The 16,128-nt window shown below is 39.6% G+C and overlaps 1 protein-coding gene across 24 annotated transcripts in view; it reads right to left on the bottom strand.

Annotated features, from left to right (window-relative positions):
- The window catches only part of PUM1 (pumilio RNA binding family member 1), a 110,918-nt gene that overhangs the window by 58,387 nt on the left and 36,403 nt on the right, over positions 1–16,128 (bottom strand). For 13 of the 24 annotated variants that reach the window (XM_081056188.1, XM_081056210.1, XM_081056198.1 and 10 more), the window contains exons 4-6: positions 10,969–11,077; positions 9,842–10,020; positions 111–277 (exon numbers count right to left, since the gene is read on the bottom strand). The exons of 4 other annotated variants lie outside the window; for them this stretch is intronic. In XM_081056188.1, the coding sequence (XP_080912314.1) occupies positions 111–277; positions 9,842–10,020; positions 10,969–11,077 (455 nt within the window). The remainder of the gene's footprint in view (positions 1–110; positions 278–9,841; positions 10,021–10,968; positions 11,078–16,128) is intronic. 7 more of the 24 variants (XM_081056189.1, XM_081056190.1, XM_081056191.1 and 4 more) reach the window with 2 other exon arrangements.

Below are 16,128 nucleotides of genomic sequence, written 5' to 3'. Positions count from 1 at the left end.
AAAAAAGGACACATAACAAGGAAAAAAGAAAATTAAAATCAAAATAAAACTAAATCAAACCAGAAACCCATAGCCCCCAGTCAAAAATCAGAAGTGTAAAGCATACAAACCTAAAATCTTTGACGTCTGCGTCAATCCCATTCTGCACTGGTAAACCACTGGTCTTGTCCATCACATCACCCTCCTCCTTCAAATCTCCTAGCTTATCTCCTTCAAACGTACCCTTGTTCTTCTTTTCACCTTTGTCGTTTTCATCACTGTCTGCATCCCTTGGGCCCTGTTTAAAAAATAGCTTCAGCTTCACTAATCATCGTTAACTAACAATAATGGGCATCACTGTGGACACCAGGCTACACTAGATGCTAATTAGAACAGGATAGTGTCTGTGCCTTTTCAAGACAGTACAATCTAATTAACAGACAACACAGAGGCGGGAACACTGCAGAAAGTCTTGCCAAATGGGGGAGACAGACATACATTCATGTTAGAGTTTAGGACAGTCTTACCATGCCCACTGTCCCACCACCCCATTTTTTTCCCCTTCTACCCACAGCCCAGCCACAACTTTGTATCTCTGGGTCCCACTTCTCTACTCCCAAATCCAACGCTGTATAACAACACAACTCCTAATGAGCCCTAGGTATGGCAGCTAACAGTACAGTTGGAAAAGTGTTAAGTCTGCAAAACAATTTCCTATTTCACCACTGCCTGTGTAAGCGCCTCCCCTTCTTCTGAATATTGGGCTAAATATGGTCTGACATTACCCAATTCAATTGTTCTATGTTTTATCCTGGGATATATGGCCTGCCAATTTGCACTACCACTGCCACCCTATGTCTCACAGCTTACTCTATGTCTCACAGCTTACTGCATCAATAATTCACCAATCATCCTTAATGTTAATTTTTAATCCTTCAAAACATGTCAAACCTAGCTGTGAAATTTTCACTACGAAGTGTTTGCCTGTTGTCTTCCACTATCTGCCTGTCCCATACCAGATTATTTTGAGACATGGAAGCATGTTAAGTTGAATCATTAATGCAAGAGATTTTATCTCTCAAGTGTCTCAAACTGTGAATATTGAAAGAACTGATATGGTGCCAAGCATGCTGATAGCCTGTCTTCTAAGGAAATTAAATGTCTCTTCTTACAAATATCCTAGGTTAAGACTTGGACATATAAAGCAAATGCGCGATGATTTCCAAAATGAAAAGATCTGGTATGATGACTGGAAATGGTACAGAGAGCTTGGCACAATCTTACCAAAGAGTAGAGTCACCTTTGCTTTTGTAAAAGTAGAGAGGCAGCCTTGCTTGTCCCCACCACTGACTTCTGGTTTAAGGAAGAAACAAACATAGCCAGACCAAATTTAAAGCTCCTGGTAAAAGGCAGGATCCAATTAGAAGAGGAGAGCTGCTGCACAGCATTTCCAGTAACTACAACCAAATTTCACTGGGGAGAAATCAATGAGGGAGGCTGGAGTAGCAGACACTCAGTTGTGAATGGGTAGGACTCCAAATGCAAAATAAGTAGATGATATCAGTAGCTCTTAAAGATCTGGCCCAGAAAGGGGTACTCATGTATCTTGACATTCATTCTTAGACTTAAAATTACCAATTCAGAGCCCACCTTACTTTCAAAATCATTCTCTGTTCAAATGCAACACAGAAAAAGAAGGATTTCATGGCTAATATGAACAAAGGAACACATACAAGAAGGAACTTAGAAAGGATATAAAACTTAAGTTTCATGTGGCATCAAGATGATACATTACAGTTTTGGCAGCCATTGAGATGTGACTTTCACAGCAGAATCTTCAAAGTCTAAGACTGTTAGTGGTTCAAAAGGAGCGAGTAACAGCCAATTAAGCACCACAGTGAGATTCCAAAGCAGAGATGAAAGTATGACAGGATTCTGAGGACAGAAAGATCTTTCAAAATGTCCAGTGACAATATCTCCCTCCTACTGCAAAGGTAAAACTGACAGAAGCTGTGTATTCATTTTTATATCCCCAGCACTAAATACAGTGCTTGGCAGAAGTTTAAAAAATACGACGACAAAAACTGAATGAGGAAGAGAAAAAAAAGAAAGAAAAAAAGAAATCCTACAAAACTGAACTGCTAAAATGAGGAAGATCCTCCCGTTGTCTTTATCATCAGATAAGAGACCCAGAGGTGGAAAGAGATGGTTTAGACAACAAACAACTCTACATCATCAATATCAATAGTAAGAGTATTAGAAGGCTCACACCACTAATAAACCTGTCGTGTTTCACAATCAAGTCTGGCTCTGGAGGAGCAGTTCCGCTCCAATTTCTCACAAGGAGTTCAAAAGGTCTGTGGGCAAAAATGGGAAGAAGAAAATGAGATGAAGAAGCAGTAAGAAGTTTCACCAACAAGCAAGAAATCTGGTGACAGAGACTTACTTGCCAAATCAATGCTCTGTGTTCTCTTTCCTCAGGGACCCTTTAAAAGGGCTTGCTGAGAAGCTGCTCAGCCCGCCTGGAAGCTGACTGCGCTGGCCTGAAAACTTAGCCATTGGTCCTTACATTCTGCCAAGGACTAGATTTTCAAAGGTCGCCCTGGGATGAGCTCTTTTTCACTAATACTAGACAGTCTAATTAAATTAAATATAGCTACCTGGTTTTCTACTCTGAATAGGCTACTAATACCTCAGCAGAATAGTAGATTCCTTCCATTTGAGGTGGGGGCTCCAAGGGAGGCCTCCATTTCTCGATGTGGATGGTGACACGGGTGTATTTATTTTGTGGAAATTCATGAAGATGAACATTTATGACTTTTACACTTTTCTGCATGTAGATCATATTTCAATAAACAGTTTGCTTACGAGAAAAAAGTTCAATAAGTCAACAACAACCCTAAATAAAAACAGTTGACATGACGTCTGATTTCTGAATGACACCAAGAATAAAAGAGAATACTGGGTTCAGGATCATAAAAATGGTCTCTCAGAAATGTGAAGGCCCTAGAGAGAGATAGGGGTATAAATGGGCGGGTACATTTTGTAGAATTTAATTTTTTCTTTTTGAGTATTTAAGATAAGGTATCCATCGCTACACAGTCTTTTAAAAAAAGAACTAACCCAGATTACATAGAAGCCACAGTCTATCGCAACTGCTAACATTTAGTGGTCACAGGACTTGGAACAGATTGTTTAACCTGAGCCTTAATTTTCTCATCTATAAAACAGGGGTAATTTTGTTTAAAACAGAGTAGTTACAAACATCAGTGAAATAATGCATGTGCAAAAGGTTTTGTAAAGTATAAATCATTTTATGCAAAGGTAATATGAAATTAGTAAAAGCTTACATACACTAGGATGGTATTTCTCATGTTAACATTATCCATGATAGCAAGATGAAAAATATGAAATGAAATGGTTTAACTCTAATATAGAAGTATATAGCCAATCTGGCCCTACCAGCAACACTACCTTTTTCACAATGCAGTGGCTCTATGATTAGTGTTGGGCATCAATCTTTGTAAAATTTACAAGTGTCTGGACTCACTCCCAGAGATTCTGATTTAATTGGTCTGTAGAGGCTCTCACAAATGTTATAAGCAGTTCTCCTCCAAAAAGCATTCATAATTGAGAAGCACTGGAATTAAGTTCAACATAAGCATCATCAAGGCAATGTGTGTTTTGCTTTTCCGTCACATTACCTAGTACGTAACAGTACTGAAAAAGTCTATTACTAGCTAAGTGAAAGAGAAAAACTGAAGGATTAATAGCATTTATTTATTGTGGAATTCCTTTAGATGAATGTTAACCCAAACCTGGAGTACTCAAATGCAGATTTCACTGCGTGCTCGAAATGCAAGTGGCCAAGCCCAATCAAAACCCCAGGTGGGGGCCCAGGTTCTGAGAGACTCCCCATCTACACAGAGGAAGAACGTGTTCACTGCTACGTATCAAAGAACTGAGAGAAGCGCAGACAGATAGAAGAGCTATATATTGTGGAAATCACTTCTATCCATTTGTGGCTCAGTTTCCTCAAAGTCTCAGACCAGGAGGAATAGTTCAGGGAATATTTATTAATTCTGAGTGAAGTCAGAGGAATGCTAATTTCATTTCTCCTCTTACTGCGTTGATCTTACTATAAAGCTCCACATGACAGAAGTTATATTCGATGAAATTAGTAATTTTCCTCCCTTCTTTCTAAAAGGGAGCATTTTACGTATTTGCTTGACACACCTGAGTCCAGAAACCATTAGCATTAACCAAAGAAGTAGTTTGTCCTGTATACACTTGTCTGTTTTTCACAAAATGCCAAAAAACTGAAATGTCAATTTCCTTTAAAGTTCAGCAGTTTATAGCTCCAGTAGTAATAAAAAATTGAAATATTAAAATGAGTAAAAGTTTAAAATTATTAGCTGTGTGAATTACTCTTTTAAACTGACATATTAAATATTAGTGAGGAACTCGACTAGTAAACAAGCCAGTATAGCGTAATAGAAAGCAATATAGCTGAGAACTGAAATTAAAACAAAGTTTGAATCCAGGCCCCATCACTTCCCTTCTAAGCCTCATTTTTCTCATCTATAAATTCATAGGGACAACAGTATCTACCTCAAAGGATTGTTTCCAAGATTAAAAAAGACAATTCATGAAAGTGCCATTCTTAAAAAAAAATTTTTAGCTGTACTTTATCCAATTTTCACATTTTTTTTCCACTGCCTTTTTTGAAACACACCCACCCTCACTTCTAGTCCCCCGAAGCTTCAAAATTGCTAGACATCTTATGTTTTTTCCCCCTGGAAAGAAACTGTTATGGCTGTAATCATTAGACCCTTTGTCCCACCCACTGATTTTTCTGAGATACCATGTTTCCCCGAAAATAAGACCAGGTCTTATATTAACTTTTCGCTCCAAAAGACGCATTAGGGCTTATGCTCAGGGGATATCATCCTGAAAAATCATGCTACAGCTTATTTTCCGGTGAGGTCTTATTTTGGGGGAAACACGGTATGCGTACAAAACCAAGCCACCACCAACTACATTTCATCACATCCGAGACACCATCAATTTATAAAACATACCACCATTTTATGTGCTGCTAAAAAGGAAACACTGGCAATTAAACTATGACATACTATCATTTGAAAGATGCATCCCAACTTCAAAATGAACAAAGTAAGGTGTGTACTTTAGAAAGAGTGGAACACAAAATATACCAGGCACTGCATATGTGATCACCCAATTCCTGGTGTGCAGACAGGTAAGAAGAGTGTTCCCCTCTGCTGAAGTAACCACCAGATCCAGGAGCAAAAAGAAAACATATCTTAAAATGTGTAGAACAGTTATTTGTAATTATTGCAGAAATGAAAATTTAAAAAGGAGTTTTCTAAAAGCTTTTTTTTCAACTTTTTATCTAGTCAGTACCTAAAAGCTTGACAAAGCAGAACATGTAGATTTCTTGTTCAGGGGAAGAAGCTCAAATTTGAAGGGGCGCCACCTTATACATAAAAGTTTCTAAATTTGATCCATAGCCTCCTGGTAATTTAACCTTCCAAGAAAATTATGTCTTATAGAAATATTTATCAGGCTTTAACACACATACAAACTACCTGAGGGTGTTGTGAAAATGTAGACTGACTCAACAGGGAGGGGCTGAGACTCTGCATTTCTAAACAAGCTCCCAGGTGATGGTGCTATTGGCCATGGACTTGGTGGAGCAAGGTTTTATAAGGTTTACAAAGCATCTGCATACATATTAACAGCCATATGTATTAGACTCTTGGGTTTTTAATTATCCTCATTTTGCACAAGAGGAAATTAAGATGCAGTTGAGACTGAAACCCCTGGCTTCTATTTGTATTACACTGCACAAAGTTTTTAAACAAAACAAAGTTGCACTGGTTACCTAAAACAAATGCTGTGAAGACTAGAAAAGCAAATCATCAAGTTTGTGACCCAAGTGAATTGCTATGAGTGTGCATGCGTCCTCCAGGTCAAAGGCAGTCCTCCGTCTGTACAGGCAAGCAGAAAGGCCTTCCAAGATATTCTTTCTAAAAATACAGCCTTCCAAGATATTTTTTCTAAAAATCTTTCTTCCAAGTTTAAGGTGGTCTTCACCCTAATCGACGTTGACACTGGTCTTCTCCTTTCCCTAGGTACCATAAACAGGAAGACACAAATTATGGTCCACTTTTCTGACTGGTTAGGCTTCCACCTATTTGAAGATCAGCTGGTATTCCAAAAGACTAACAGCAGGGTCCTTATATAAGCAGTTTCATCCAGTGGCCTTAAAACACAGTAGTTACATGTGATTTTGTAACCATTCTGAACCATGCTGGGGGGAGGGAAGACGCTATCTTATTCTAGGAATAAATAAGATACAAAAATAAAATAGATTAAATTAAATCAAAAGACTTGATTCTTACTTAACTGGTATTCTGAGTTTTCCTATTTTGAAAACTGCTATCCTCAAGTTTCTGATTCCTATGTAGAATACTATCAAAATTTACAGTGAGTGCTAAGACCAAATACTGCTGTCGGATTCTGTCAGCCTGAAAGTGCTCTTATCACAAAAGACGAAACTAGTAAACTGAGTCCATTTGTACAATCAAAATGAATTTTAATAAGCTAGTCAAAGAGTTAAATACCTTCATTCAAGCTGTAACCAGGAAATGACCTTATTGAAAATGGAATACCACCATAGAATGAGTAGATTACTTTAGTCCTAACCCGTTAACTGAAAAGTTAATCAAGTCTGGATTATCTGTTGTCAGTACCTAGGATGACCCCTTACTACCTGTTTTGAGGTCTATGTTCATTATGCCATCAGAAATGATGTTTTCGGCTCTCGGGGATTAAAATGAAGCTTCTCCACAGCTTACATGGTAATGCTGGTACAGCCACCCAAAAAGCAAAAACATCTGAATGCTCTGATCCATAAACCACCAATTACCCACTCTTTAAAGCTATGGGCGGCCGGATGGCTCAGCTGGTTAGAGCTGAGCTCTCAACAACAAGGTCACCAGCTCAATTGCCGCATGGGGTGGTGGGCTGCGCCCCCTGCAACTAAAGACTGAAAACGGCAACTGGACTTGGAGCTGAGCTGTGCCCTCCAAAACCAGATTGAAGGACAACGACTTGGAGCTGATGGGCCCTGGAGAAACACTGTCCCCCAATATTCCCCAATAAAAGTTAAAAAAAAAAATTAGCTATAAGAAGCAGATATTCTATCTTCTCAGCCTCTGAACTCAACACTTTGAACGATAAACTATATTTAAAAAAAACAAAACAAAACACAAAAAGTTCACCTTTTCCAAGAAGATGCATGCATATCATGATAACCAAAAAGTGATTCAGGTTTCCCTGACCAGAGCTTTGGGCAGATGTCATCCTAACCAACAGGCAGAGCAGAGCCAGGTTAAGTAGGAGATCAGTAGGATACAACCATAAAGCTGGTCAAGTAGTTCACTGATCCTCAGGCCTCCATCCACCAATACTGAATATGCCAATGTGGTAGCCTGATGTCACTGATCAGTCCTCCTGTATCACCCTTTAGATGCCACTCAAGTCAAAATAAGCAATAATATTTCATTACCCACCACCTTCCTTCTGAGAAGCTGGAACACAGATTTGCAGAATTTTTGTTTATCTTAATGCAAACCTCAGAAGCTCAGTAAATTACCTGATTGTTAGAGTTCAATTTTCTGATCTCTATCTTAAAGTCTTAACCTCCTCTGGTGACAATACTGTAAGAGCTAAAAATCACCAGTCTCCTAAAACAACTAAGGATGGAACCTATCTTTATAAATAAATAATACAAGACACTGAATGCAAAAGATACAACTTACAGTCGTAACATTACCTGATGAAATAGTTGTTTAAAAAGAGAAAAACAGACAAAAATAGTAATTCAATCCCGGAGTTTTATCTTTCCCTTCCCCTCCCTATTCCAATTATTTCTCCGCCTCCTACAAACTTCACAGTAACCCAGGCCAACACCCCCTTGACTAATGCCCAATAATTAGAAACTGACCACACACGACAGAGAATTCCTGGCAAGAGTCATACAGGTTTCAGTTCACCACACTAACAACTTACTATGCATGCTCCCAGCTTTTCTCCTGTAGTAACTAAAAGTTATAGGCAGAAATTAGAAGGCAGCACTTCCTATGAGGAATCTGTGCTCATGAGATGAGGAAAGTGTGAGGACAGAAAAAGAGGTGAGCTGGGGATAAGGTGAAAAAAGAGAAGTAGTAACGCCATTCTTCCCGTGGGACAACAGGCAAATGATCATTTTTGCCTGTCCCATTCCCCACATCCAAAGGGTAGATCTTGTTCTTCCCAAGGAGCCTCTTGGGAAGATTCAAATAAAAGAAGTCTTTCCCTATCTGATCCACAGGCCACTAAACCTGACCTACATCTCTGCAGGGTCAAAAGACCCAAAAGGAATCAGGCCAGCTTTGGAATGGCTAGTACTCAAGACCAAGACAAAAACCCCAGCTTAGTCTCTTGATCTTCCGAAGGGTTGTTATAAAAATAAAAGATCCTTTTCTAGCTAAATTCCTCACCACAAACTTCTAGGTGTAGAGCTGGGAGAAATCCAAACCTGCCTCTTAAAGAAGTTCATTTTCACTTCATTTTTTCTGGTTTTACTGTGGAATTAAAGGCTCCGGCCACATGTCAAGTGTCAATATCAGTTGCAGCACCACCTTTGACATGCCTGGAATAAATCAAACTCCTCGTGGACCTGTTCTCTTCATGCCAACCAAGTCAACAGGCATTCACTTAATCCACTAACATATTAAAGAATTGCACATGACACTTGTAGAAACTGCACCGAAAATGAACTATTACTCTAAAGAAGTTTCAAGTGGAAAACAGGACCAAGCCTCTGACACCTAACAACAGATGTATGCCAATAAAAATACTGACAACAAATGCTGTCAGACGAAGAAAGACAGTTGTGGAGACAAAATTATTAATATCATTTGAGGGGGGAAAAAGGTCTCTTAAATGATTGCCAACAGGTAGTACTAGCCCCCCCAAAAAGGAGGGAAGACAGATGCAGGGTGTCTCTCAGGGCATTCCCACCTGTGACTTGGAATATAAAACCAGTCACAGAATACAAAATGAGGAAGACTCAAATGTTTCCATCCTTAAGACTTGTAGATCTAGAAAGGCAATGACCTAAGAAAGGTCTAGTTTTGAGAAAGGCTATCAAAGATGCTTGAGGAAGAATGCTTAGCTTTAAAAGGGAAAAAGCTGTAGACAGAGAAGCTGCTTTGGCTACAAATTTAGCATCAGAAGTCAATGGTGATGAATCTAAAACAAATTACAAATATAGAATTAACAGAGTTTCTAAGTTCTTGATAGGCTGGTGTGAGAGGCAAAGCTCTACAGAGGCGGCGAAAGGTCATTCCATAACTAAAGCCTCGCTAGCAAAACAAGAATGATCCTACATACCTGATCCATTTTAAGGATTCGTGTGTATCGGCAATCACTGCTCTTCAACATATTCACTCAGACCCCCCAGCTTCAGCTTTCTTTTTTTAATTCCTACTTATCTGTGTTTGTTTGAAACTAAAATTAGTGTTTTCTGGTAGACTAATGAACTGAGATTTAGATTTCAGTTCTTACCTCACATTAATATCGTGTTGTCCCCCCAAAAAGTCATTTCTCTATTTTTAAAAGTTTAGCTTACATCTCCTGTGTCTGCTGAGATCTAATTTCAATAAGTGTTTTATAATACCCTGTAATTAGTGCTGAGAATATCTAAGGAAACTAAACAGGCATGTTTTGTTTTAGGGGATGATTAAAACAAAAAAGAGAGAGAGATAGGAACAAGTTCCTCAAGCCAACTTACAAATCCTCCTTTTCTTAGACAGGAATCGCCCGGGGATGAGCTCAACACATACTCCACCATGCTAACGCCTAGTCCCCCACTCTCCGATCGTGGGGACAGTACAGAATTGACCTCACTGTTCACATGGAAACTCTGACCAGGTCTTCTCTGCACCATGATTGGCTGGGAAACTGAATGATCTACAAAAAAGATACACAAGCATGATACAGTGCAGCCAGAGGCTCAAACAAATTACGAGCGATGTCTCATGGATAAACCAATGACTAGGAGTCAGGAAACCTGCCATGGTCAGTTGAGCCAAAACCTCGTATTGTGTTTTTCCCTCCGTATAATATTCTCTATAGCTAAGGAAACCAAACACACCCCTCAGGTATCCAGGATAGCAAAGCAATACAGCAGTTCACATAACTGGTTTATCTAGCTAAGTGGATAAAATAATGCTTACCCCTTTCAAGCATCAGGATTTTTTAATGTGTTTTATTGGTGATATTGCTAAAGCAAAATGTGATTTTACTGCCCTTTTTAAAAACAACGTAATTTCATCTTTTTTGATGACTCTGTTCTTACACTGTGCTGTCACACAGACATCGGCGTTTGGGTTTCTGTCTCCTGCCTCCCTATCACCTGTCATTCATTCTGCTGTCAGTGTGTCTACCTCTACAAGTGCTCCCCACCCATCCCTCTTCAAGGGTAGTCTGTCATAAAATCATCCATGCCCAGCGACTTGATTTGGCCCCAACCACATTTATAGACAGATCATCCCATACACGTTACACGGGCAAGGGGAGGAAAAAGGAACATGACTTTAAATGGCAGGCATGGATTTTCTAATTCCAAGTGTGCTGACAGCAATACAGAACCAGAAGTCTGAAATTATGGTCATTGCAAATAAGACCGACCATTCCCCTGTGGCTAGCACTTCAATCAAATATTGAAGATTTGATTTTGTGTTCATTATGTTTTAATCAATTACATCATATTAGCTCCTTCATGGCAATTATACTGCAGGACAGGACACTGCTTGACATGCTTATGTCACTGGTGTAAAACTCATGACTTGCCAATCGCTGCGGAAAGGAGCTCCAAGACAGGCATACATCACAGTACAGAGGCTAGATCTAGATTACCTGATGTTCCCCAGGCACTGTCTCGCCATTGATCACCCAGGAATATTCCTTTTGGTCCATCTTTGCTGGATTCATCTGTTTCCCAAAACTTTTTACCTGGCAAGAGCTGCTGCAAATTAAAAATAATAGATGCTTTTAAAGGATTCATAAAGGATGAAAGAACAGCAGTCAACACTTTCTTTCAGACAAGGGTACTGAAGATGCCCACGTGCCCTAACGGTCTCCAATCAGTGTTCTGGCTGCACAGATTGTGGTCAGAACACTACGGTGTATCTGGTAAGTCAGAGAGGCCTAAGGCCAGGGGGTGGGTGGGGTGGGGGGACAGATTAACCCATCCTAATAGAGGCTCAGCTTAAATATCTAGACTTATTCATTTAATCTATGCCAAGATGGGGCGGGGGGAGTTGACTAATATTAAACCTGTTAGCTAATGCTTGCTAGGACTTACCGAAAAAGGAAAGTGCCTACAATTACTGAAAACCTTCCTCTGACTACATGTATACTAACTGACCATACCAGCTAGGGCAGCTACCGCTGCTCCAGCTACAGTATGCTCGAGACAAAATTCACCTCCGTTATATGCAGATTCTGTCAACCAAACACTTCCATCACCAGAAAGGAAAAACAAAAAACACTTCCCAACTACACCATTAATCTAATCCAAGATTTTGGAAAGACAGAACACAGCTGTGTTTCCCCAATACTGAAAGGGAAATAAAATCTCCTAACCTCAATTAATTTTAACACTACTTAGTAAAGCCATTAAAGTGACTTCACAAAACATTCCATGCTTCTTAGAAATGCAGGCATCACTGGCCCTAAACCAACAAGAGAACTTTAAGCTAGCTTCAACCAAAGAAATGCAAAGTACCCTTCAGGTGAAACACAGTAACACAGTTCTGCACAAGACCAAAGCATTAGTGACCAGAGTTACAAAGCAAAATTTCACTAGAATCCCATCATTCTTCATTTCAGTCATCAGCTTTACTCACTAAAATATCCTTCTAATTTCCTCTAATTATGTTTTCATTTCAGCTGCTACTAGTCAGACAAGAAACTCAAGTGTTTCAGACAGTACTAATCATTGCTTTTGCGCATAAAAGAGCACACCTAGAGCGCTGAATTTCTCAGAGGACCAGAATAAATAACCAGGAAGCATAAAACATTTGCTCTCCTCTGTAACAAAAAAAATTTACCTTCCAATTTATAACTCATAACCCAATGATAATGGAGGAATAACTCAACTTTGCCCTCACTAACATGAATCTCGGCTTTCCAAATCTAAATTCTGGATTTCTCGGTATAATTTTACTATAGTTCTACAAATCTATCTGCTAGACATAGATTACTGCTACCTGGACCAAAGCAATTTCTCACACACTTTTCTCTTCAGGCCTTAATTTATTCTATACTCCAACAAGATCAAAACAGAATACCGATTTTGGTCTGGCATTTAACTGCCCATGTGCACAGGTTCACTTGAAGATGAGCAGGTATAAGCAGTCAATTCCTGGTGAGGCTCTCAGGTTCATTCTCTGAGGGAAACGAGGAGGGAGCTAGTCTGTTAACTTGAGGGACTGGGGCGCGGGGCGAGGAACAAATGGCAGGAGAGCCCAGACCACAGCTAAGCAGTGGAATAAGGAAGCCCTGGACTAGACAACCTTGATGTGTCCTAGGACAAATTGCTGACCTACCCTGGGCCTCATTTTTGTACTGATGAAGGAAATGTTTTTCAAGTTGTGACGATTAGAAGTACTGTTGATGAGTGCCTAGCACAATGCCTGCCACACAGTAGGTTCTCAATAAATATATTCAGCGGCATCACACCAGGCAAAATAGCTGTAAATCACAGAAGGGACACAGAAAATTAATGTGAACTCAAGCACAATTCAAGAATCCTCACTTTAAAACTTCTTTTTCTCCTTTTAGTCTCAAAAATGCCCTCTGACAAAATTACAAATAGAATTTCTTTCCCTATTGGTTGTACCCTTTCCAACTAACATTCCGATTTTCCCCCTGGAGTGTGTGCAAACAGGAGTCCACATCAACTTCTCTATGTATCAGAAAAAAGAATGTCAGCACAAGGACGCCTCACTTGCTGGTTAATTTAATTCTCCATAAACAGTGGAAAGAGAGCAAAGGTGATCAAACACATTCATTATGGTGCTCATCCCTCTCAACACTAATCTGGAAATCTTTATTCAAAACTCAAGAACAAGCTTCTGTAAGTACCAGCCTCTATGTGCAAAACATAGTCTGTCCCTAATTTGTCAAATTGCTTACAGCTGTTAACAGCAGCTCTTGAACTCAAGGCTTCAAAAATGACTGCTGAGATCCTATCACCTTTCACTGCAGCTTGCCAACCTGTCATAACATGCAAAGCCAGCAATAGCAGGTAAATACATAAGCAAGGCTGTTTCCAAGCCAAATTCCCTCAAAAGGAAAACAACAATACAACACGTAGAAAGGTGCTAAAAAGTGGAGTCTACTTCAAAAAACAGTAATAGATGCAACAAGTCTCATAGGAATACACACCAAAAAACTCCAGACCCTCGTCAGCTACCAAGAGGCAACAGTATCTCCCAATATTAACAACTGATAGAAATATAAATCCTAAATAGATGCTAGGAACAGGCCCCAAAGTACTAGAACTCCATATGCTTAGGCAAAGCAGCAGCAGGAAGATCAACGAACTATTATCAATGAAAACAGCAGCGACTGGAAAGGCAAGTCTATAAAAGATAAAGAAAAAGGAGGTAGGAGAAGAGGGTGGCAGCATGCAGATTTGGAGAGAGAAAAAACAGCCAGCATGGGTTGCAAGAGCGTCCTGCAAATGGGAAGGAAAGCACTGCGCCAAAGTACTTGAGCAAGCTTAGCAAAGCTCTTCGAGTCTCTGGATCTTCCACAGCACCCAGCATTTCTTTCTCTCCTCCCAAACACACCCAACTCCACTCCTCAGTTGAGTGGTAAGCAGAATCTGACATGACTCCTAAGGACCTCTGCCTCCTGGTACTCATGCTCTTAGGTAACCCCTTCCCTTGACTGTGGGCTAGACCCACTCACTTGCTTTTAAGGACTAATGCGACGCAAAAGTGTTGGGGTGTCACCTGCAAGATCATGTTACAGAAAACTGATTCTGTCTTGCTGTTCTCTTCCTCTCTCGTCCTCTTCCTCTCATCTCTCCTGCCTGCTCCCTTTGATGAAGCTAGCTGCTATGTTGTGACCTACCCTTAGAGGCCCACGTGGCAAAGAAACACATGAGGTCCCTGGACATCAATTCATTAGGAGTGAAGGACCTCGGTCCAACAACTGTGAGGAACTTAATCCAGACACCAACCACGTGAATGAGCTTGGAGGCAGACCCTTCCCCAATTGAACCTGAACCTGTGAGGCTTAAACAACTGTGTTGTTTTAAGCCACTAAGTTTGGGGGTAATTTGTTAGGTAGCAATAGGTAACTGATCCAGTTGTGAATACATGGAGGAGTTTCCTCGTATTCAAAATACTTCTTTAAAAGCGTTTGTTTTCAAAAACCACTTTTTGTCCCATTTCTAATATCTAAAATCCAAGTACTTTTGAATTTGGAAAAAAATTATATCCATTCCACTTCATGTTCTCCCCTACTTTGTCTCATAGCCCTCTTTATTTAAAAAATGGCTGCGTTTTTAAATTCTGCAAAAGTAAATCAGTTTAGATGTGTTAAGCTTCCTGAGAATTAGTTGCAATCACATATATTCAAGAGTCAACTAAAACAAAGACATTACTCTTCAAACCTGATCATATTCAAAGGAGCTGTACTAGAACCCATTGAAGTATAAAACAAAGTAATGGTCAGTATCCAATTGTTATTTCAAATTTAACAGCAACCTTTCTGGAGGTAACATCATCCACAGCATCAGCTGAAAAAAAACCATCCTGGTTCGCCAACCCAGTGGCATAAATGCCAAGAGATGCGAAACCTTCATTTAAGCCACACCTAAATTCAATCACCAAAAACTGAAATGTTCACTAGTGGATGAAAAGATGGTGACTGCTTACCCCATCAAGAACTTGGAAATAAAGACCGTTTTTGGACAGGACAAAAAAGAACACATCACAGCAGAAGTTTACAAAATTGACTTTAAAGAAAGATGAGGCAATAAGAGGATTAAAAGATTACACAATTCTAAAGGAAGATGGCAGAATTAGGAATTGGCCCAACATAAGCAAAGGAGACCCAGGGAATCAGACACAGGCAGTATTACCCAGTTGGCATGTATAGAGAGAAAGCATCTGATGCACAAAACAAGCCTATCCTTAAAAAGCAATAAATGCTTCAGGCTAGATACCGGCAGTAGTCTGATTACAGTAGCCACTAAAACCATCCATGTTAACTTCCCTGGCTCACACTCTGCTTACCAAGCAAACTTCTTATGAGAACTCGGCTTCCTCTTATAGCCAAACATGCTGATTATTGAACACAATTATCCTTTCCACTTGAGAGTTATTATTTCTTTTTATAAATTAGAAAACTGCATTATGGTTTTTATACATTAATCTCTTGGGGTTCTGGTTAGTGGAGTTAATCCTATAATCCACTCACCTCGGATTGGTAATCAGGCCCCTATCATAACCTACAACACTGAACCAGGGCTCGGGATATCCTACGTCCTCGCCAGCAATACACAGACCTTGTGCTCTTTCTTGTATTGTTTCCATTAAGTGAGATTCCTGACTACCTCTCTAACAGTGTCTGTTCTCAAATCTTTGGGAGAAACACACACACTATTATCCCAGCTTGAACCATAGGTTTGTAAAAGAAAAGATTTAAGGAAAGTAAAGAAATCGAGTAAGCTTATTCATGAGGCTTCTGGAGAACAAAATAGGAATCAAACACTGGTTTACAAATAATGTTATCCACTTGGGAAACTAATTTTGTTTGGAAACACCTTTTTTATTTTATCATCTAACAAAAAATATACAAAGCCACACATGCACAATCATCACATAACCTCTACTAAGAGCCCTTTAAAAAGAAGTGGAGACAATAAGGGGCTGAAAATGTCAAGAATCTCTAGGCTTCTTATTTTAAGACATAATATAGTGATGTCAAAGCACGTAAGTGCTCTGAACTCATTTTTTTAAAAAACTGGTTTTAAATACAAATATGTGAATTTGACCC

The sequence above is a fragment of the Rhinolophus hipposideros genome (genome assembly GCF_964194185.1).
Source record: "Rhinolophus hipposideros genome assembly, chromosome: 8".
NCBI lineage: Eukaryota > Metazoa > Chordata > Mammalia > Chiroptera > Rhinolophidae > Rhinolophus > Rhinolophus hipposideros.
Note: the sequence above shows the minus strand (reverse complement) of the source record. Positions and strands in the feature narration are given on the sequence as shown.